This window comes from Eupeodes corollae, chromosome 1, assembly GCF_945859685.1.
Source record: "Eupeodes corollae chromosome 1, idEupCoro1.1, whole genome shotgun sequence".
NCBI lineage: Eukaryota > Metazoa > Arthropoda > Insecta > Diptera > Syrphidae > Eupeodes > Eupeodes corollae.
In genome coordinates this window covers 73,273,060-73,295,249 of record NC_079147.1, presented here as the reverse complement: position 1 = coordinate 73,295,249, position 22,190 = coordinate 73,273,060, and the positions used below count along the sequence as shown (strand labels likewise).

At 34.2% G+C, this 22,190-nt stretch overlaps 1 protein-coding gene across 3 annotated transcripts; it reads right to left on the bottom strand.

Annotated features, from left to right (window-relative positions):
• Positions 1-226: 226 nt before the first annotated feature.
• LOC129940699 (prostatic acid phosphatase) lies at positions 227-19,782 on the bottom strand. Of its 3 annotated transcripts, none has more exons than XR_008780742.1 (8): positions 19,256-19,782; positions 18,981-19,079; positions 1,978-2,217; positions 1,705-1,907; positions 1,386-1,632; positions 1,055-1,313; positions 773-986; positions 227-688 (listed from the first exon to the last, which is right to left on the bottom strand). XR_008780742.1 is itself a non-coding variant. In XM_056049123.1 (7 exons), exons 1-7 carry the CDS (start codon positions 19,385-19,387, stop codon positions 877-879), a joined length of 1,290 nt encoding a protein of 429 aa, XP_055905098.1. In that variant the 5' UTR covers positions 19,388-19,782; the 3' UTR covers positions 227-876. The 3 variants fall into 3 exon arrangements, 1 of the variants encoding a protein (XP_055905098.1); XR_008780743.1 differs by having other exon boundaries at positions 227-683; XM_056049123.1 differs by having other exon boundaries at positions 227-986.
• Between the last annotated feature and the right edge of the window lie 2,408 nt (positions 19,783-22,190).

Sequence of the window (22,190 nt, the reverse complement as noted above, 5' to 3'; positions counted from 1 at the left end):
CGGTATATATTCTAATTTATAGTTTGTAAACATATTTTTAAATCTAGTAACTTCGTTGTCTAAGATGAGTTTCAAACAGAACAAAAACATCGAATTCATTTACATAATTGAAAAAATGTACATATACAAATTTGTTTTTAAGCCCTGCAACATTATAACTTAAAATTCTTAACGTTGAAAGCTTGTAAACATTACTTAATTGCCATGCCATGAAAACGCATTCGAATTAAAGTTTCAAAATATTTTCAATTTTATTTTATTCATAAGTCCACAATAACAAAGTTTTATTATTATTTAAAAAAAAGTTATATCAATATAAAAGTCATTCTTTAACAATCTTTCCCTTCCAAATTTAAATTTTTTGATAAAATGAATGAATCTGGTAAGAATTTAATTAATAATAATTTCGAGTAGATTTTAAATCAACCAAGTTATAAATCAGTAACTAACTAAAAACAAATATGTTTAATTAATTTTTACAGATCGCTTTAAACAAAAACACTAAAATCTACATCAAAAATTAACTCTAAAAAATATTTTAATTCATTTCAAAAGTATGTCCTTTTCATTAAATAGTTGAGTTAGTGAGACACCAGTAAACAATCTCGAGTACCTTAAATTTTTTTTATTTTGTATGTACATTAATTATTATAGAAGATAAATATCTTACACGTTACAACAGTCTTTCCTTATTTAAAAATGAAAAAAAAAAACTTGTAATAAGATCATGTTTTTGTATAACTAGATATAAAGACGATAGAAAATGACACACCTAAGAAAATGAAGGAATAAATGCCAACAGCGTAAATGCCTAAATTGTCTTCGAATTCTTAAGCACACATAAAGAAATATCTAGAGAAGTGTAATTCTTGTATATCAGGCAACTTGGGCATAGCGTCGATAGTCCATATAGCTTCTTCGTCGGAAATATATCGATGCAACGTAGATTAGTAGAAGAATGATAACAATTGCCGCTACAAGAATTCCTAAACATACAAAAATCAAGTTTATGAAACAATTTTCAAAGAAACAAAGAAAAATAAATTCCTCTTACCCATAGCATTGCCTAGATTAGCTTCTTCATAGGTCATAGAAAGCATAGAAAGCTTACACTCGCTCGCCCAGTCTTCAGGTAAAATATCCTTATAAAGCTCATACATTCGATCCAGAGGACACGATGTACCGCAACCGGGAATCTCTAGTGGTTTTGGCTCGCGGGGAGTGTTTTTGTAAAAAATGGAAACATAAGGCTGTTTATGGTCATCGATACGAAGTTCAAGCATCACACATGCAGCATACGGAGGGCTATGATACTGTTTAGGATAAAATGATCATAATCATGAATTAAACTTGACTCGAACTAGACACCAATTACGAGTACATACTTCAAAAAGTTTAAGGGTGTTAAGAACATTCGCCACAGTTGTATCATGGGCACTGTAGATCCACAGAGAACGATTGGGTTTCAATTTATTTTGGGCTTTATCGGAGAATCTTTTGAACATTTCTTTTATCAAGGGACCGGTCTTTAATCGAGCCATTGGACGAGTGTATGTAAACAAAGCAAACGAAAAGTCCGAAATGAATGTCATATCGCTGCTGGGATAAACCTTCTTTGTCCAATCTGGCAGCCTTTAAAAAGCACACATCAAAAGTTAACACATATTTTTAAAAAGGGAACAAATATAAACAAATCAATCATACGTCAAATTATAAAGCCCCTCGATAAAAAGTGTATTATTAATTCGTTGAACACTTTCCAACGAGTCAATGTTTCGGCCTGTCCACTTGGTTAGATATTCATAGAGATATGTGTAGCGTTCGTCGTATTTTTGAAATTCTGGTGAGTTTTTCATCGCCGAATATGCGTACTCATATGCCGGACATGATTTTTTCCCAGCTAGAATCTAAAAAAATAAGAATGAATTTTATTACAAATATTTAAATAAATGAGAATTTTCTTTTAGTAGAAATTACATCGTCTTGATTTTCAGGGATTGTATGAACTGGAATTGGTTGCCATGCGATGTTGTCATCCCAAACATCTTTTCGTACGGGTGGATATAGGCCTGCTAAATTGGATAGAGCACTCATAAGCGTACGATCGACATCTGTCGAACGAATGTAAATATCTTCTTTGGAGTAGGTTATATTGAGAATTGAGTTATACCGTTTCCGCAGCCATTTTCCCAATTCATGATGTTGTCTTTTACCAATCTGAAAAATGTAACATATGTTTTATTTGAAAGTTTGAGTTGAATCGAAGCAAAAAAGATTCTGATATCAAAAAAAGTAGAAGAATTTATATACCACTGTTTTCATTATCATCATTATCAAGAAATCGTAACCTAAAAGTTATATAAACTATCTTATAGCGACTGTGTAAAAATGTATTCCAACCAATACGTCTTTCTTTTATGGTTTATTAAGGAGAATTTACGGGTAACTTTTTGTAACACTTTACTTCATTTAGGAAAAGAACTTGTAGAATTGTTTTACAGGAATTTTAGTTTGATATTTCAATTTCAAGAAATCCCAAGCGTGATGTTTTCTTTCACAATCATCATCATCATCGGCTCGACAACCGAGTTCCGTTTATGGCCTCATTTAGCTAGTCTCTCCATTTATTACGATCGCAAGCTGAATGACGCCAAACAGCTTCGCTTATCATATAATGCACTACCAAGAAACTTCCCAGTCGGTTCCTCTTCTGTCATCCGAGCTAAGTGTTCAGCGCACCTGGGTTTACCGAGCTTAATTTAAGAAGTTATAGTGAGTTTTCTGAATTTAAAAAGTTTTGACATATTTTATCTATTATGTAATGGGCTGACTCAAGGTATTTTAAATTCATGCTCCGCTAACTTGATTTTTTGGCCAACTATTGTTTTCGCAGTCAACTCCACTATGTACTTTGTTTTTCCCCTCCATAATGTAGCGTCATAGAGTCACGAATTACAGCAAGACCATTTCGTTGTCCGAGTCCAATGACGATGTTCTGTGGTCTGTTAGCAATCCAGCTACTTTAACTTGGATTGCTTTATTGTTCATCTCACCTCGTTATTTTTCATAGCTTTTTATAACTATACCCTGAATATGCTAGGTTAGGTTAAGTTAAAGTGGCTGTCCATAATGAAAACGGACACACTTAAGCCACTTTAATGGCCCATTATGATACCACATGAATCTTGAGGCTTCCTCCTAAGCTCAATGGAACCAGTTTGAGTCCCTTACGAAACGTGAGAGGCTGATTATGGTGATAAGATTTATATCGTTTAGATCGTTAAAGAAGAATTCTCCTAGGTAATTCTCGAGTTTTTAAGCTAGAGCAGGGCATGTACAGAGAAGGTAAAGAACTGTTTCCTCCTCTTCCTCGGAAAAGTCATTTGAGAATACGCCTAACCGCGTGGCGTGCTTTCTTATTAGACAGTGTCCGGTTATGACACCTATTATCGAGCTTATATGCGATCGGCTTAGAGATAGCAAGTATCTAGAACGCTTTAAATCTAGTGTTGGGCAGATTTTTTCGTGACCTGACACGTGGTGATGTTGTTCCACATGATGTTTACCTTCTTTATAGCGTCTTGCATTAGCAACAGTTTACAAGTAGCGATTGGTATGCCAGTGTGTGCAAACGTAGTAGGATGGGCTGCACTGTACCGTTCCCGGCGAGTTCATCTGCCTCACAGTTACCTGGAATGTCTCTATGGCCCGGCACCCAGCAAAGGTTAATATTAAACTGCTGTGCCATCTCCGTTAGAGATGATCGACAGTTATGGACTGTTATAGAGTTTGTAGAGAACGAGTCCAGAGATTTTGTAGCGGCCTGACTATCTATGAAAATACGGATTTCAGATGTCGATATCACGTTTTCTTTAAGCCAGGACAAGACTTCTTTATGATTGAGAAGGCGGAATGAGAGACTTAATTTCAGTCGTTCAGAGTACACAACTTCACCAACCCCTTCTTTTGTTTTTTGAAAAAAGGAATGCCGTATCCTCCCAGAAAGATCTGGAAATTATAGAAATCTGGACGTTTCTGTCGAATTGCAGTTGGAGGTTGGTATAGTCTGTGTGCTTTGGAATTGATTATAAATACCTAAGAATTACGGAGTGGCCAATGTTGTTGTTAGGCCACTACAACGAATCTTTGAGGCGAATAGCAGAGCTAGCAGCTATTTGTTTGCTAAAAATGTCAAGCAGTCCACCATACTGCCACACCATACATTAAAATCGGTCTGATTACCGAAGTGTATAGCCAATGCGTGATTCTGGGTTGTAAGCACCCAATAGCTTTTTTGCAAGAAAAGAGAGCTACAGTAGCTTTTTCTGACTATGCTACTGTGGGCGACTTTAAACGGGTAGTAATTTGAAATCTTAAATTCTACACTTTTTTGTATTGCTTCTCTAAAAATAAAAATCTAATGGTTGATAACGCCACACTGTTATTGTCTTTTTTATAATTTGCGAGCACACAAGGGGTTATTAATACCCTTGACATGTTTACAAGATAATAAAAAAAATTAAAAACGTTAAAAAAAGAATCTCTATATTTGAAAGAACGTCTGAAATTAAGTTCTGATGAGCATTCCTGGAAGTGCGAGTATTACGGCTGAATTGTTTGTGGGGGGGGGGGGGGAGTAATCCCACTGGTTAATTCGACGAAAATGTTTTTAAAAATATCGGACAACGAATGGCGTGAAACATTACGACAGAGTTCGAGTGATGTAAATGTTTCGGTTATAGTTCTATCCAAAAGACTTAAACTTGTTTTAGGCCCACCTACCAAAATATGTGAGTTCTAATTAAGTTTTGGACGAATGAAGGCTTTGTAAATTACAGAATTACTGCCACATTATAAGGGGTGACAAATTTGTCGAAAAAGAACCAAGCAGCATTTTTGGCGATGTCAACTATGTGATCACTTCACAACAATTGGTTGGTGATGCACATAAAATAAATAAATTGGGTTGCACAACAGTCCGCTGAGAACTAGAGCCTAGTGACTTACAACTCTCAACCATTCATGTGTGCGAGTAGTTGCAGGGATTGAGGGGACCTACAGTTTATATGCCGAATCCAAATGGATAATTTGAGAAACCACTTATTCATGACAAGAATTACTCTTGGAGAATTTGTCAATTCCTCGCAAGAGGCAGTACCCGTGGAAAAAACTTTAGTTCGCACAGGTAGGGATCGAACCCAAGATCTCTCGCATGACAGACCAACAAACTAACCATCATGAACTAAAAGATCGTTTATAAAAATAAGAAAGAGTGTCGAAGACTTACAAGAGCCCTGGGGGACACCAGCATTTATTTTATAAGTTTCAGATTTGAGCCCTTCAATACAACTTTGTATTATTACAACCTGTATTGAACAGTTAGAACGGAAGTTTCTATGATTGGTCATTACAAAAAACACGCATTATGTTGCCAAACTCAATCAAATTCTTTTGTAATATCAAGTGCAATAACCTTGTATAGGGACAGGCTGGACAAATGCTGTTTTCTATTCTCTCGGAGATACCTATAGAGTAGGAAAAATGGAAAAGCTTACGCAGTGGTTTTACTAGCGTTGAAGAACACCTCTATATAACATTAGGTCCATACTGTCCATACTACCCGAACCAGCGGATTTGTGTATGTCAAGGTCTTTCAGTACTCTTGGAACTGCAAGATTGCGAAATAATATTTGTCCAACAAAATCGTTTACCATGAGTGTGTACAGGAGGAGACTCATGACACTCTCGGGTAGCGTCTAATTAATAGCAAACAGCGATTCAAGCAAGTTAGTTTTATCAATCGAGCTTTCATAGGGAGTGTCATTATAAACGAGTATTCCAACCGAGTATGAAATGGTAGTTGGTACGTTTTTTACAAATGATTGTCAACCCGTGCGAAGCCGGGACGGGTCGCTAGTTTTACACATTTCAAATTGCAATGGCATCCGAAGTAAATTAAAAGGAGGTAGAACTGGAAATACGTACTTATACATTGTTTGTTTATCTTTTTTAACTTCCCATAGGGAGTTATAGTAATGGGTCTGATTTGTCAAATTGAAAATTTTGACATTTCTCGACGTTTCAAGGTCCCTAGAGTCGAAATAAAAGATTTTTAGAAAGATATCTGTGCGTGCGTGTGTACGTACGTTTGCGACGTTTTTTCCTCGTCCATAGCTCAAGAACCAGAAGAGATATGGATTTCGAATAAATTTTGTTATACAGACAATAAGGCAGAAAGCTGCAGAAAGGGCTCTCAAGAAAATTGCGTGGGTGGTTTTTTTTACCATAGCAGTTTGAAAAAAAGGTGAAAATGTTGGTTAACCCTAAATATCTTACGAACCAAAAACGCTAGAGACTTGATTTAAATTTTATATAATATATTGTAACGTGATATCAAAGAAGTATATTTTTTGAAAAAAATCCATTTAACGGTTTTTTTATAAATCAAAAAACTCCAAAATTTTTCGACTAAAATATGATTTCATCTCCCAAACAATTTTGTGCAATGTAGACTAATGGTATTGACATCTGATAAAATTTTGAAAAAAATCGAATTGACAGTTTTTTATTATAAAAAATCTAAAAAAAACATTGCTCAAAGTTGGTAAAAATTGAATATAGATTCAAATATCTTTTCAAAAACTTGAAATTTAGGCTACAAACTTGTTTTATCTTATAAGAAATATTGTTTTCAACATTCTGAAAAATTTTGAGAAAAATCGAATTGACAGTTTTTTTTACAAAAAATAAAAACCTAAACAAAAATTAATAAAAGTTTGAAAAAAATGTTTTTTTGACAAAAATATCTTTACAAAACTTTGAGATATTGGCTTTAATTTACTTTTATCTTTCAAAAAATATTGTTGTCAACATTCAGTAAAATTCCGAGAAAAATCGAATTGACATTTTTTTTTACAAAAAATAAAAACCTAAACAAAAATTAACAAAAGTTGGTAAAAATTGAATATCGACTCAAATATCTTTTCAAAAACTTGAAATGTAGGCTTCAAACTTATTTTATCTTATAAGAAATATTGTTTTCGATATTCAGTAATTTTTATATAAAAATCCAACAGTCCGTTTTTTCATAAAAAATAAAATCTACAAAAAATAGTACGCAAATTTGGTAAAAATTGATACGAGTACATATAGACAAACTTTTAAGCAAGACAAATCGACAGACGGGATGGGAAGTTATTAGTGTGGGTCGTATCCAAGCCTCTTTTTCTTTTAAATATGTTGTTCTTTTAGGCCTTGTGATGTGCCTGTGTCAATAGACATGTACAAAGCGTGACCAAAACCATTTAATTCAATTTAATTAAAGAAGAAGTAAAGGTCAATCATATTAATAAACTTTTATATTTGAATTGATAACAACTATTGTATTCATAAAAGAACACAGACAGATATTCAATTGGGGTTTAGAGTAGGAAATTCCTTTATCTGTACTGTACTATACTGAATTTCTCTCGCTCCTAAACAAAATACAGCAGGTTCTTATTCTTAGCCGTTAGAAAAAAGAATTCAAACAATCTCATAAACACTTGAGATAATATTATTGATAAAGATATGTGTTTGTAATGAATCAACAATATTATCACTTTCTTTTATTAATTTATGGGTTCAATGTTTACTCACAGTTATGTTGATAATATTCTAATTCAATTATCTTTTGTTAAAAGTCAACAAAGGGAGTGTGGCATCAAGTTACTCTATTTTAATACGCTGTATCAATATGGGTACCTAAATCCAAAAATAGAATACGAATAAATATTAATAACGAATGAAGAAAAATTGATACAAATCAATGAGAGGCATAATAATAAAGAATGACAAAGACAACGAGCTCCATAGCTGGGTAGCATTTTTCGCATGTTTTTAATGACTTTTAGGCGGAGAGCCTATAGTCGAATCGCTTTGATCTTGTGATATTCATGCCACTTAAGAGATAGACCTATGCAAGAGATAGAAAATTTTATAAAGAGGATGGAGTTTAAGATTAAAATAAGTGTCAAATAAGATATTGTTGTACTTTGTTCTAAGAAAAACATAACTTAGCCACGTTTAGAAAGGGCACATGTGCTTAGCGACTTTTACATTTTTCATTATAACTCTCTATTTAGTTCGAGCTAAGTAGTTTCTAATGAATCTAAGATGTCTTAAAGAATTATATTTATCACAAAAAATATGGCTTGTCTACTTTCGAGACAAAAGAAATTACTGGCAAAAAATCTTAAGAAACTTTTGAACTTTAAAATACCTACATTGTTAAATTTTCGTCAACTACAAAACTAAAAAGTAAGGTATATCCGGTATGTTCCGGTATGAAATGTATTCTGAAAGATTCACGATGCCATCAAATTTTTCAAGGGAAAGAATATTATTGCCTGGGAAACAGAATCTTCTTGAAGATATTTTAAAATGCTTATCGTTCCTCCAACCAAATATTGAACAAGATGTACTGACCAAAGAAATTGTCGAAATGTTTGAATGTACATACGATAAAATGTTAAAGGTCGTCTAAATCAACTAGCGTTTTGGTTGTACTTAAAACTAATAGCTTTTTTTAAAGGTCAAGTATTTATTGGCGAACTCTTCACTTTACGATTAAGTAAACACTTGTAAGGGGTGTCCCATAATCTATACATAATGTAATTTTGTTGATACAAAGTACGGATTTCGATTAATGGAGTTTATAGATTGGGGTTATGTATGGAATAGCACATTAAATAAATATCCAACACAAGTTTATTGAAAGTTTCGATAACTTTTTCAATTGATTTTTCCGAATTTCAATAATGAACTTTTTAATTACATGTTTTAAGGCATTGGTAGCCGTGACTTTTGATATAATATCGGGATAGCCAATTTGTATCGCAAACAGTTGATTACACGATTAGGAAATGACTCGTTTTCTTAGTAATTGAATTGAACAGTCTTCTTCAATCTAGATATTAGTCACATTCATATCTTTGAAGAGTTTTGAAAATAAGAGGTTATTGAACTAAAGGGCAATTTTGTAGCTATTATCTTTTTGGCAACATTGGTTTAAGCAGCTGACGCACATTTCGTGTTTATTTCCACTGTCAAACATCTTCAGTTTGCTCTATACTTTAACCATGAATCGTCTTACAAACGAACAACGTTTGCAAATTATTGAATTTTATTATCAATATGCGTGCTCTGTTAAGAAAGTTCATCGCGAGCTTTTTCTATTTTATGGTCAGTGTAATCGACCAACTGAAGCGGCTTTTCGGGCTATTGTGATTAAATTTCGCACCAAATTTACAGTGTTGGACATTTAACCATCAATACGCTTTCGTAGGGTGCGGCCAGTGTTAATGATGACCATCAATTATCGATTCGTCGCCGTTCGCAGCAATCGGGCCTCTGTTACTCAAGAACGTGGACAATTTTGCAGGATTTAGGTGTAAGGCCTTTCAAAATACTGCAATGTAATATTATATGTGAATGGGCTCTTGGAAAGTTGGCCGAAGATCCACTTTTTTACCGAAAAATTGTGTTTAGCGACGAAGCTCAGTTTTGGATTTAATGGGTACATAGGTAGAATTGTCGATTTTGGCCAGAAGTATTCCAAGAGGTACCAATGCATATAGAAAAAGTCAGTGTTTGGTGCGGTTTATGGACTGGTGGCATGGTGGACCGTACTTCTTCAAAGAAGTGAATGGTGAGCGCTACCGTGAGCATTTGTTTCAAGTTCGGGACCGGTCAATTGGCCACTAAGATCGTGCGATTTAAGACCTTTAGACTATTTTGTGTAGGTCTATGTTTAAGCTTATATAAGAGTATTCCAAAATTGGACTATGCAAATTAATATTTTTAAGCGAATAAATATATTTTTAAAATTTAGGAGCTTTCACTCCAACGCTAATCGAATCTAGTTTTAGACTGACTTGTTGAAATATTATTTCTTAAACACTATCTGAATTACAAAAGTATATTATGATTCATGAACAAAAAACATTATGGTTCTTCATATTTAATTACATTTTAGGAAAAGAATTTGATATTATTCTGAAACATATTTTCAATAGTGAGTCAACATTAAGTTTGACTCCAAAGTATACTAATTGGTTCTGTTTTCCAATTTAATTTGAATGTAAAATGCGTTTCTTAATTTGCGGATGGACTATTTAAGGCGCAGTCAAGGTCAAAAATTGCATGAAATAATCTTCAAACATTTAATTATATAAATCGTTCTATCGATTCAAATAAAGATTTCAAGCATTTTTCTGAATTGAACGTGTTTTTTTTAAACTTTCCTATAGCTTTTAAAAAATTACGCTTTATTACCGAAAATGTTGTATGCTCTTTTATCGGTTTTTGTTATTTTTAGAAATTACATTCTATTGGAAAAGTCAATTGCATTACCCCCCTCCCCCCAATTTTCTCAAATAAACATAACAAAGAAGCAAATACGTCGACTTTCTAGAGTTTTGGTATCAAATAATAAGCACCTTGTTTTGTAGGTTAGCATCACAATTCGTCAATGTAGCTTATAGATTAAATATCGAGTAGATTTTTTTAACTTTTTCGATACTAATTTAGGAATTTCTATAAGAATGATTGCAAACTATACTAGAAAACTAAAATACAGATCTTACCAGAGAATTGAAAAGCGAATTAAGAGAATTGTTTTGGTTTCTCTAAACTAGAGTTTGTAAAAATCCGGATCCGTTGGAGGTATTTCTCTTTCTTTTATGCAAGAATGATTTTAAAAGGTGTTTGAAGTATTGTATTTGTATTATTGTATTATTGTATTGTATAATCCTTTTGCGGATTTTTGGGTAAAAGATTTTGGTTAGGTTGGTACTTTTGGCCTTGGTCCAGATGGTATGCAGAAACGCAAAAGTAACTTTTGTAACCCTGTTGGATTTCTCTAAAGCTTTTAATATCGTTACACATATTAACCTAGTATCATCTTACTGATAGTTCTGCTAGTTTTATACAATATTATTAACACGGAAAAACGATTTAGTGTTTCTAGATTCAAACTTATATTGAGTGGAGTGTGTCAGGGATCTATAGTGGATCCACTGCTTTTTACAATATAAATGATCTAAGTCAAAGTGTTAGGGAAGTTAATAAGCACATGCATGCTGATGATGTTCAGCTTTACTTTTCTTGCTAACTCGGATTGATTGTAGATGGTGTTTCTGGTATGCAAAGCATAGTAGATTGGGCTGAAAGAAATACTTTACAGTTACTCTCCAAAAAATCAGAGCGTCTCGATACTCAAATAGATGTATCGATAAAACATTGAACTTAGGGATCTAGTTTAACATGACGCACTGTGGTCCAGAATCGACATCCATAACGAATTTATTCAAATTTCTGACATATAATAATTTGACCCAAACCTCCTATAAATAGAGTGCTTCATACCGAAACTATGTAATAACGCATTAAGTTAATGACTGTTGTAAATATTTTAGTAGTATGGCAACACCAAAGTTAACAAATTCTAACAATTTACTTATTATCAAAACAAAGAGTTACACGCGTTTGCAGATTTCGTTACGCCATTGAACGTTTATCGGTACTTTTTTTTGTGATTTCTTATTGCTTTAAATATTATATCTACTATAAAAAACAGTAAGTATATGTTATATATTTTTAATTATTCCGTTGTTTAGTTGTTATATTATTTTTGATGAAAAGTTAAAAGAATCGAGTCTTATAAAAAATTGCAGATCATTGCAGATATTACTTACTTTTTTAATAGTAAGTACATGTATTAAGAAATATAACGAGAAAAAAATTTGAGTCCCCGCGTTGCCCCAGTATTTTATTTAATTTTGTTTTCAGAAATGGTTGCTGAAATTACGTACTTCGAATTATTTGGGAATTGTTAAAATTCAAAACTGTAACTAATGCTAAATGTGTAAGATCATTAGAATTGCATATTTACAACACTAAGCACCTGAAAACCGAAGGTATTCAAAGTAAGTTGGAAAATTTTGTTGAAGAATCAATGGCTTCTGTAAAAAAAAGTAGGACCAGAAAAGATTCAGAAAAAAATATACCTGTACCCATGTCTCGAGACGAAGCATTAGCGCTTCCCTGGAAACTGCAAAACAGTACGTGTCCTTGTATCCGTGGTATAATATGCCGACAAGTGTTCACAAACTGCTAATTCATGGATCTGAAGTTATTAAACAAGCAATTTTGCGTATTGGACAGTTAGGAGAGGAAGCACAAGAGGCAAAAAATAAAGATTTTAGGTTCATACGAGAACATAGAAGCAGAAAAGATACAGCAGAGCATACCAACATTGATCTTTTTAATTATTTTTTGTTGTCATCAGATCCAATCATATCTGAATTATATTTACAGGGAAAATGTTGAAAAAAAAATGGAACTAGAAGCAATGAATCTGCTCAAAGCAACTCATGTAGAATCAAATATAATTCCTAATACTCAAATTCCTTATCTTTTATTAAATGAAGTATTTAGTATTATAATTTTGACTTTTAATAAGAAAAAAGCAATAGGTTTGTTTTGTTTTGGTAAAATGCAACTTCTATTTTCCAAATACTACTAAAATTAATGATTTTTTGTCATTTTGTGTCATTTTGTAAAAAACAAAGCCCAGAATTAATTCGCGGTAAATGTGTCTGGACCACTGTGTGACGCTTAGATAGGATGATCATGTTATGAGTTTGATAGAGAAAGTGTAGGGGTGCCTTAGAGGCCTCACTATTTCAAACCGTTATACGAATTTTCTCAATAAATTGAGGCTAGTTACAGCTTTAAAAGTTTTTATTATTACGTGTGGTTTCCAAATTACTTATTTTAGTTCTACAAATTGTAAAAGAAATCTTAAAGTAACAATTAACAATATTTTCCGTTGCGTTTATGATCTTAAGAGCTATGATCATGGTTCAGCGTACTCACAAACCTAAATTAGTTGGAACTTTGATAAATATATAAAATGCTGTTGGTGATGTTCTGTTATCGCATTTAATTAGTGATTAATTGATTTATATAATTTCGGTATTACTTCTTTTATTTAAAAAAATCTGAATGAAAAGAAGTTGTTTTCTTGTTTCATTATTTAAATAACTTTTAAACTTTATACTTTCGCAGCTTAAAATATTTAACAATGAAACTCTATACATAGACTGCCGGTCATAAGTTTAAAACCAGGCATTTTCGTGAAGTAAAATCGATATTTCCCCGTAACATGATGGATTAGAAAAAATAACTATTTCGTTAACAACAAAATATAAAATTTGGCTACAAGAAAGATTTAGCTTAAGGAATTTTTATTGCAAATTGTTAATTGAGTCAAGATTATGCGAAAATAAACCGGGTCATTAGATTAAAAGCACATCAAATAAATGGAAATACAATGCAACTATTTGTATTTTATTATGTTTTTTAGCTTTTGTTAGATTTTTAATAATGTGTGCTACCACCAGTCCTCAAAATAACTTCAAAAATTCTATCTTTCTAGAGAAATCTCAATCAAGGCTGATTTGATACCATGAATTAGCACTTCTTTGTCATTGTTTTGCTTCCCTCCCTCATGTACCTTACGTGTTAGCTAGCCCCACACATTTTCAATTAAGTTAAGGTCCGAGGAATATGGTGGCAAAAGGCAGCCAGTGAAAATTTTGATTGGTAATTGGAGATTTTACCTCTCGGGCTGTGCGTTTGGGAGCCTTTTTGAAGTTGAAAAATTCATGGAATTGGTCCAAAAAGCTCGCTAATATTAGAGAATACTGATTCCAGCAAAGCTTTGTATGTTTTCCTAGCCATTTGGGGTCTTGGATTACCAAGTCTATAGCGCCATACAATAAAATTGAGCCTCAGACGATAACGCCTCCTTCTTTGCTATGGTGACGGTTTAAAAATCACTACTCTCTCCTCAGGTCATGGAAATAATAATTATAACCATTTGCCTATTCTAGTTTAAATTTTTTCGCCAGAAAAAATAACCTCCGCCAATCATTTGCAGTCATTTCATTTTACAAATCCCAGTTCATGAGATCTTTCGCGAAACACAAGCGTTGTTTCTTCCTTGCGTCATTAAGTGGTGGTTTTTTTTTAAGCTTGGCGCTTTAAGTGTTTAGCATGGTGAATCGTGCATTTAACAGTGCATAAGTTGGTCTTAACATTAGCTTCTTCCTAGTTTAAGCTGCCGATAAAGCTGAATTTGAACGAGATCGCGGAAAATTTTGTAAATAAGTTGTTCACTGTTGTAAATAAGTTTAAAATCACCAAAAACATAAGAAAAAATGACAACCCATGGTTTAATCAGCACTTAAATTCGCTTAAAAATAAAAAACGTTTCGCAAAAACAAAAGCTTTGCAAATAGTCTAGACGATTGGTGTAATTTCAGAAATTTTCGAAATACTTATTCCAAAGAACTTGACCGTGCGAAAAATAACCATATAAAAAAAAATCTACTACTATTCCATTCAAAAAGATATGTGGAGAACCCTTAAAACATTAGTACTACTACAAGAAATAAAAAGTGAAATAAAAAAAGTTGAATTTGGTGGTGATGTTATTACAGATAACAAAGAATTAGCAAACCGGCTTATTAACTCATTGCCTGTGTATGAAAGAAAGTTCTTGAAAGAATTGTGTATAAACAACTTTCAAAATATCTGTCTGATAATAAAATAATTATTGAAAATCAATCAGGGTTCAATCACATTCTTGTGAATCTGCAGTAAACATGGTACTGATAAGTTGGAAATCTATCCCAAAAGGTAAGTAAGTTGTATGCGTTTTTCTTGACCTTAAACGAGCCAAAATCAATAATGTCATATCTGATCCTAAACCTATTGATCTGGGAGTACCGCAAGGATCACTACTTGGGCCATAACTGTTTAACTGCTTAGCTTGCTTTCTTTGCAGACGATTCCCTATTATTTGTTGAAGCGGAAACAACCCGGGAATGTGAAAGACTGTTAAAAGAAGACCTTGACATTTTAAATGTGTGGCTGAAGGCTAATAAACTTAAACTAAATGTAACAAAAACTAAGTGTATGGCTTTAAATGATAGTGTTAATGTTAACGTAACTATAGATCAAGAAATTGTAGAACAAGTTTTACAAATAAAGTTTTTAGGTGTAATTATTGACTGTAAATTAAGTTTTGAACAACATGTGCAATATATTTCAAAAAAAAAGTAGGTTTTTTTCGAAGGATTCGAAATAAAGTGGACACTATAACTGCTTTAAATATTTACAATGTAATTATTAAACCGCATTTTGAGTTTTGGTCTACTGTTTTGTATTTAATTAATGAAAGCTCTATGAGTAATTTACAGAAACTTCCAAATAAAGCAATGCGTGCAATACTCCGATGTAGTAAATATACTTCTATTGTGGTTGTCTGTTAAACAACGAATTTATTTTAATGTTTTACTTTTTGTAACTAACTAACAAAATAGTCCCTCATTTACCATAGTTGTTTTTTTTTCTATTCTATCATGTAACGGGAGAGATATCAATTTTACTTCTCGAAAGTGCTGCTTCTAACCTAATGACCGGCAGTGGACAAATAAAAATTCCGGACTGCATTTAAGTATACCAATTTTACACACATGTGTATATGGAAATTCTTAATTAAACCGCACATCAAGAATGTAAATTCTATACGTACACCATGTCACAAAAGTCTACATACGATGATAAATTTCTTAATCATTTTGTTGAAATAAGAGAAAGTTTTTTTTGTATGCACCTTATGCATTATAAAGTATTCTAATATTTATAAACAACATAAAAAAGTAACATTTTCTTACACACCGCAATAAAATCGAAAGTAACTGAAGTCTACATACGATCATGAAATTGGCCGAAAATACCGTTACCGCGAATGAAGGTAAATATTTGCATGATTACTCGTGTTGTCGTGTTTGAGTAACGTATCTTGCATTTAGTTTATTTTTATTTTGGAAGTATTATAAAAACATAAATGTCCATTCAATATAGACGACGAAAGCCAACAATCCCGTCCTTTCGACTTAGACGAAGTAAAGATTGCCATATCTAAGTTGAATCCGCTGGAGCGGATGGCTTGAATGCCGAGCTCTTTAAAGCAGCTGGAGATAAGTTGGTTAGGAGCATGCACCAACTTATCTGTAAGATATGGTCGGAAGAAAGCATGCCCAATGAATGGAACCTCAGTATTGTTTGCCCGATGCTGAAAAAAGGAGACCCTCTAAACTGCACCAACTATAGAGGAATAAGTCTACTTAACATCGCATATAAAATCTTCTCTGCCGTAATATGTGAACGTCTAAAGCCCATCGTCAACAACCTGATAGGTCCTTATCAGTGTGGTTTTAGACCAGGAAAGTCCACAGTTGATCAAATATTCACATTACGGCAAATCCTGGAAAAAACCCAAGAACACCAAATCGACACCCACCATCTTTTCATCGATTTCAAGGGCGCATATGACAGCATCTACAGGGACGAGCTGTATAGAGCCATGTCTAGTTTTGGCATCCCTGCCAAACTCGTCCGTTTGTGCAGGATGACCATGGAGAATTCACGCTGCTCCTCCAGAAAGGTTGGAAACAACTTAACAGAACCTTTCGATGTCAAAAAAGGTTTTAGACAAGGTGATGCGCTGTCATGCGATTTTTTTAACATCGTGCTTGAAAGAATAGTGCAGAGCTCACACGTCAACACTAGAGGCACTATCTTTCAAAAGTCTGTCCAATTACTGGCATATGCTGATGACATTGACATAATCGGAAGAACTCAGCGTGATGTCAATGGGGCTTTTGTGAGTATTGAGGCAGAGGCGCCAAAAATGGGTGTAACGGTTAATGAGGGCAAAACAAAGTACATGCTGTCGTCTAGAAAGGACATACAACACCGAAGTTTTGGTACAAACGTCACAATCGACAGACGTAACTTTGAGGTAGTCAAGGAATTCTTCTACCTAGGCTCCGCTGTAAACATAGAAAACAACACCAGCGCTGAGATTAAACGCAGAATAACTCTTGCTAACTGCTGTTTCTTTGGACTAAGAAAGCAATTGAGTGGTAAAGTCCTCTCTCGAGGGACCAAAGTGTTGCTATATAAGACCCTAATCATCCCCGTCCTACTACAGAAGCATGGACCATGACAAAAGCGGATAAAAGCACCTTGGGTCGCTTCGAGAGAAAAGTTCTTCGTGTGATCTACGGTCCCGTATGCATAGAAGGGGAGTGGAGGAGAAGATGGAACGACAAACTGTACGGGCTGTACAGCGACGTAGACTTAGCCAAAAGAGTAAAAGTCCAACAACTAAGATGGCTGGGTCACGTAGAGCGCATGGAAACCAATGCTCCGGCCCGGAAAGTCTTCGAATCCGCACCCACAGGACAGCGCAGTAGAGGAAGACCGCGGATCAGGTAGCGCGCACAAGTGGAATGTGACCTCACCCAACTTGGAGCGCAAAACTGGAGACATCTAGCTAGGAACCGAGCTAGATGGAGAAGTTTGTTGGGTGAGGCCCTAGTTCACACAGGACTGTAGCGCCACCTTAAGTAAGTAAGTTAGTAAAATGTATGGCAGATAAAGATTGGATTTATCTAAGGCCTCAGTTCAGACCATCATAAAAAACTATAACGAAATGGGTAACTATGATAGTAGGCCAAGAAGTGGAAGTGGCCGAGGAAGTTGGATGATCGGACGATGAGGAAAGTTGTGCGAAAAGTTGTGGAGAAACCAAAACAGCGTGTGTAGACTTTTGTGAATACCAAAAACAGACTCGTATAACCTTTTTCTATTTCAGACTTCCAGTTTTGAAGAACTTTTTGTTATTTTTTATTTATTTTGTTATTTAAAAGCGTGTGAAATATTTTAATGAAAAAATCTTATGTTGACTACTTTTTTAATAAAAAAAAAAACATACAATTTGAAATCGTATGTAGACTTTTGTGTCTTGGTGTACATATCTCAGTTTTTACTTCCTATTTAAATATTCAAAACTCGAGCCATCAGCTTTGGGTGGCAACTCTGTAAAATGAATTCAAATTTTTCGTAATTTATAGAACACCCTTTAATTTCTTAGACAAACTGATTTTGAATTAATATCTGTGAAGCCATTTTTAAGATAAATATGTTTTAAGATAAGACACAAAGTACCGCAATGAGAAATAATAAAACATCTTTAAAAAAAATTAGAAGGTCATAATGATGATAACTTTTAAAACGTTCAACTCCAGTAAATCAAATACCAAGAAATTTAATTGGATTGTTTTATCACATAACAAAACAACTCAAATTTTATAAGTGACATACAAAAAATTGCCGCTGTTAAGGTTTCAAATTTTAATATTGTTTGGTTCTCATGTTAGCGTTAAAATTATATTCTGATTACTCATAAAGTACACTTTTTTCGCAAAAACAAATTCAAAGTAAACACCAACAGAGCGTTTATTTAGCTCCACGATATTAATAAATTGATACAAATTTATGGAATATTCCGTTTAAATTATCTAAAAAAATTGCGCTTTAAATTTAATAAACAAATGAGACACAGAATATAAAATAAGGTCAGCAGTGAAAATGTACCTAAATACCAAGCAATTAGGGTTCAACTTAAAGTTTGGATTAGACAAATAAACTGGGTATAGATTAAGCTAGAAAACGATTGTTAGATGAGATCGAGCTCCCTCCGATTGTATAAATACATGAATCGTTTAATTTTCATCTCCACTCTTTAAATCGGCTGTATATAAAACGAAACTTACCAAACAAAGAAAATCCGCAACAAAAATTGACAAAAATTGTCTTGATAACAACAAAAAACTCTTGATTTCAATTCTACACTATCTACTCCGACGCACGAGCCATAATTAAGCGCCAGAAAAGTTCATGATAAGGAAATTCATTCTTAATTCTGCAAAATTTTGTACATACTTATTTTATTATTTATTTATGTTTGCAATTTGTCTAACTAAGAACTTCAAATCAAATTAACACTAAATTCTACTTACGTTAGTCAGTTGGCCCCATCCAGTTGGCCAGGCATTGACATCACCATACGGATCCGATGGGTATGGTTCAACTGGTGTTCTGTCCCCATGCCGAAACAGCTAATCCCAAAAGAAGAAAAACAAAGTAAACAAAATACAAATTGTTATTATTTATGCCTCTAATTGGATCAACAACTAAACTGCTGTGTTTTTATTAAGCAGCTGGAACTCCAGCTGCCAACTGGGCGATAAAATCAAACCAACAACAACTAAATCAAAAAGAACTTCAAACTCACAACGTGCGCAAATACGAGTTTTCCCTTAAGCTCTGGTTTACTGCTGTCATCGTTCGCGGAGTTTTGTATGCCTTCACAATAAAAGGGCATAACCACCAACAGATTAAGTGCAACAATATAAAAATGCAACATTTTATTAATTTATCCAATAAAATGATAACTTAAGTAAGATCAAATTGAACTATACACAAATTTGACTTTGTTCAAGTTCAATCACAGGTTAACACTCAAGCATATGGTGAAAGGAAACCGAAAACGAAACTGAAACCATGGATATGGAGGAAAAAGTAGACTCCCGTGAACCGCCAAGTGGAAACTATTTTATCACATTGAGAATCGAAAAATTGTGACTGAAATGAGTTTTTTTGGAGAACTTCTTTAAATTTTCGATTTTAACAGAAAAATAAGTGAATTTTTATAAAGAATTTGAAAGCGAAGCCAATTTAGAACCGAGAAGCTATAGCTATGGCCCTATGGGGTTCCCGTGGAGCACAGATGTGAGATGACAATGGCCAATAAAGTCAGTGGCAGCAAGCAAAAAAATCAACAAAAGATATCTTCTAAGGACAAAGTAACGAGATAAACATAACGATTAATGAGATAACAAAATAACGATATGTCAGCAACAGCGTTGCCACAACATTAAAAATTAAAAAGAAAGAAGTATTCGATTTGATTTATTTCTTAAATTGAGGGTATGTTACATTTTTGTCTAGAATTGAAAAAAAATTGCTTTAACATTAAAAAAATAAACAAATTTCCGGAATATTTTTTTAATTTGAACGTATTTTTATTCATATTTAACCAAACGTCAAATTTTCTGCGAAGTAGACCGACCCACAAATATTCACATTACGACAGATCCTGAGAAAAAAAAACAAGAAACTCATCAAATCGACAACCACCATCTCCTCATCGATTTCAAGATCACATTTTGGCATCCATGCTCAACTCTTCCATTTGTGCAGGATGACCATGGAGAATCCGCGCTGCTCCATAAAGGTTAGAAATAACTTAACAGAACCTTTCGATGTCAAAAAAGGTTTTAGACTAGGTGATGAGCTGTCATGCTATTTTTTAACATCGTACTTGAAAGAATACTGCAGACCTCACAAGTCGACACTAGAGGCACTATCTTCCAAAAGTATGTCCAATTACTCGCATGGTTAGGTTAGGTTAAAGTGGATGTTGGTTGGAAAGTCCAACACACTTAGACCAACTCGTCGAACCAATTGGAGTTTCGAATAAAGCGTAGGAGACAAATAATATCAGAATTTTTTAGATCGCTGGTATCGTTGAAGTAGTAGTCTCCAAGGTGGATTCTACGTCTTTGTGATAAGGCAGGTCATGTGCACAAAAGATGAGAGATTGTCTCCTCCTCCTCCTTGTCCATGCAACTCCTACAAAAATCATTTGTAGGGGCTCCAATTCGAATAGAATGCCTTCCTATTAAGCAGTGCCCAGTCAGGACACCTATAACGTAGCTAATGTGCAATCTACTCAGAGAGATTAATTGTTTTGAGCCCCTGGCGCTAAGGTTAGGCCAAATTAGTTTTGTTGCTAAACAGGTGATGGTGTTATTCCACCTGAAATTTGTTTGCTCTATGGTATCTTGCTTTAGCATGAGTTTACAGGTAGCTAAGGGGATACCTAGGCTAGCATTGTGAGCCAGCAGAGGTAAAGTTGTTCCGCTTTTTGCAAGTTCGTCAGCTTTGCAATTTCCTGGAATGTCTCTATGGCCCGGCACCCAGAAAAGGTGAATGTTGAACTGTGTAGCCATCTCCGTAAGAGATTATCGACAATTTAGGGCTGTTAGTGAGTTAGTGGAGACAGAGTCTAGGGAATTTAACGCAGCTTGGCTATCCGAGAAGATGCGTATATCATTAGTTTATATAACGCGATTTGTCGCTATATTTAGCGCCGTCCACCATACTGCTACTCCATAAGTAAGAATCGGCCTTATGACAGAGATATATAGCCAGTGTGTAATGCGGGGCTGTAGGCCCCATTTATTACCAATGGCCATTTTACAGGGAACAGGGCTACTGTGGCCTTGATTATTCTCTCTTGAATATTAGGTTTCCAAATTAAATTCTTATCCAAAATGAGACCCGATATTTTGCTTGTTCAAAGAATTTAAGTGGTACACCGTTTATGAGGGGAGGGTCAATGAGTGGGACTTTGTATTTCCTTGTGAAGTGGACAAGGTCGTTTTTTTGTGGGTTAACGCCTAATCCACACCGATTTGCCCATCTGGTGAGCTTATTTAAAGCGTCTTGTAAGAGTTCTTTTAGTATATTGGGATATTTACCCGTTACTGCAATAGCAACATCGTCCGCATAAGCAAACGCTCTGTATCCCTCTCTTTCTAGAGTAATTAGTAATTCATTTATTACTAAGTTCCAGAGGAGAAGGGATAGGACACCACCTTGTGGCGTACCTCTGCTGACACCCCTTTGTGCAGTAAAATCGCCCAGTTTTGAATTGATAATCCTGCTTATCAGCATCTGATTAATCAATTCGCTGATCGACTTATCTACCTTCAGAGATGTCAATACACGTGCAATTGCAGATGGGTCGACATTGTAAAATGGACCGTATATATCTAAGAAGGCAACTAATGTGTACACTTTATGATGGAGGGAATATTCGATTGTACGTACTAGTTTCAACTGATTTCCTTTTGTTAAAGGCGTGTTGAGCCTTTGAAAGGAGGGACTTATCAATACTTTGCCCTTAAGTGAATATCGATCAAACGTTCAAAAGTTTGAGAAGGAATAATGATAAGCTGATAGATCTTAGATCTTTAAGCCTAGTACATACTTCCTCGTTAAGTGAACGTTCGCCAGTGGGGAAAGTGAACTTTTGACATTGCTCACTGGTACACACTTGTGAGTACACGTTGTGAACATGAACAAACCAAATGTCAAAGCTG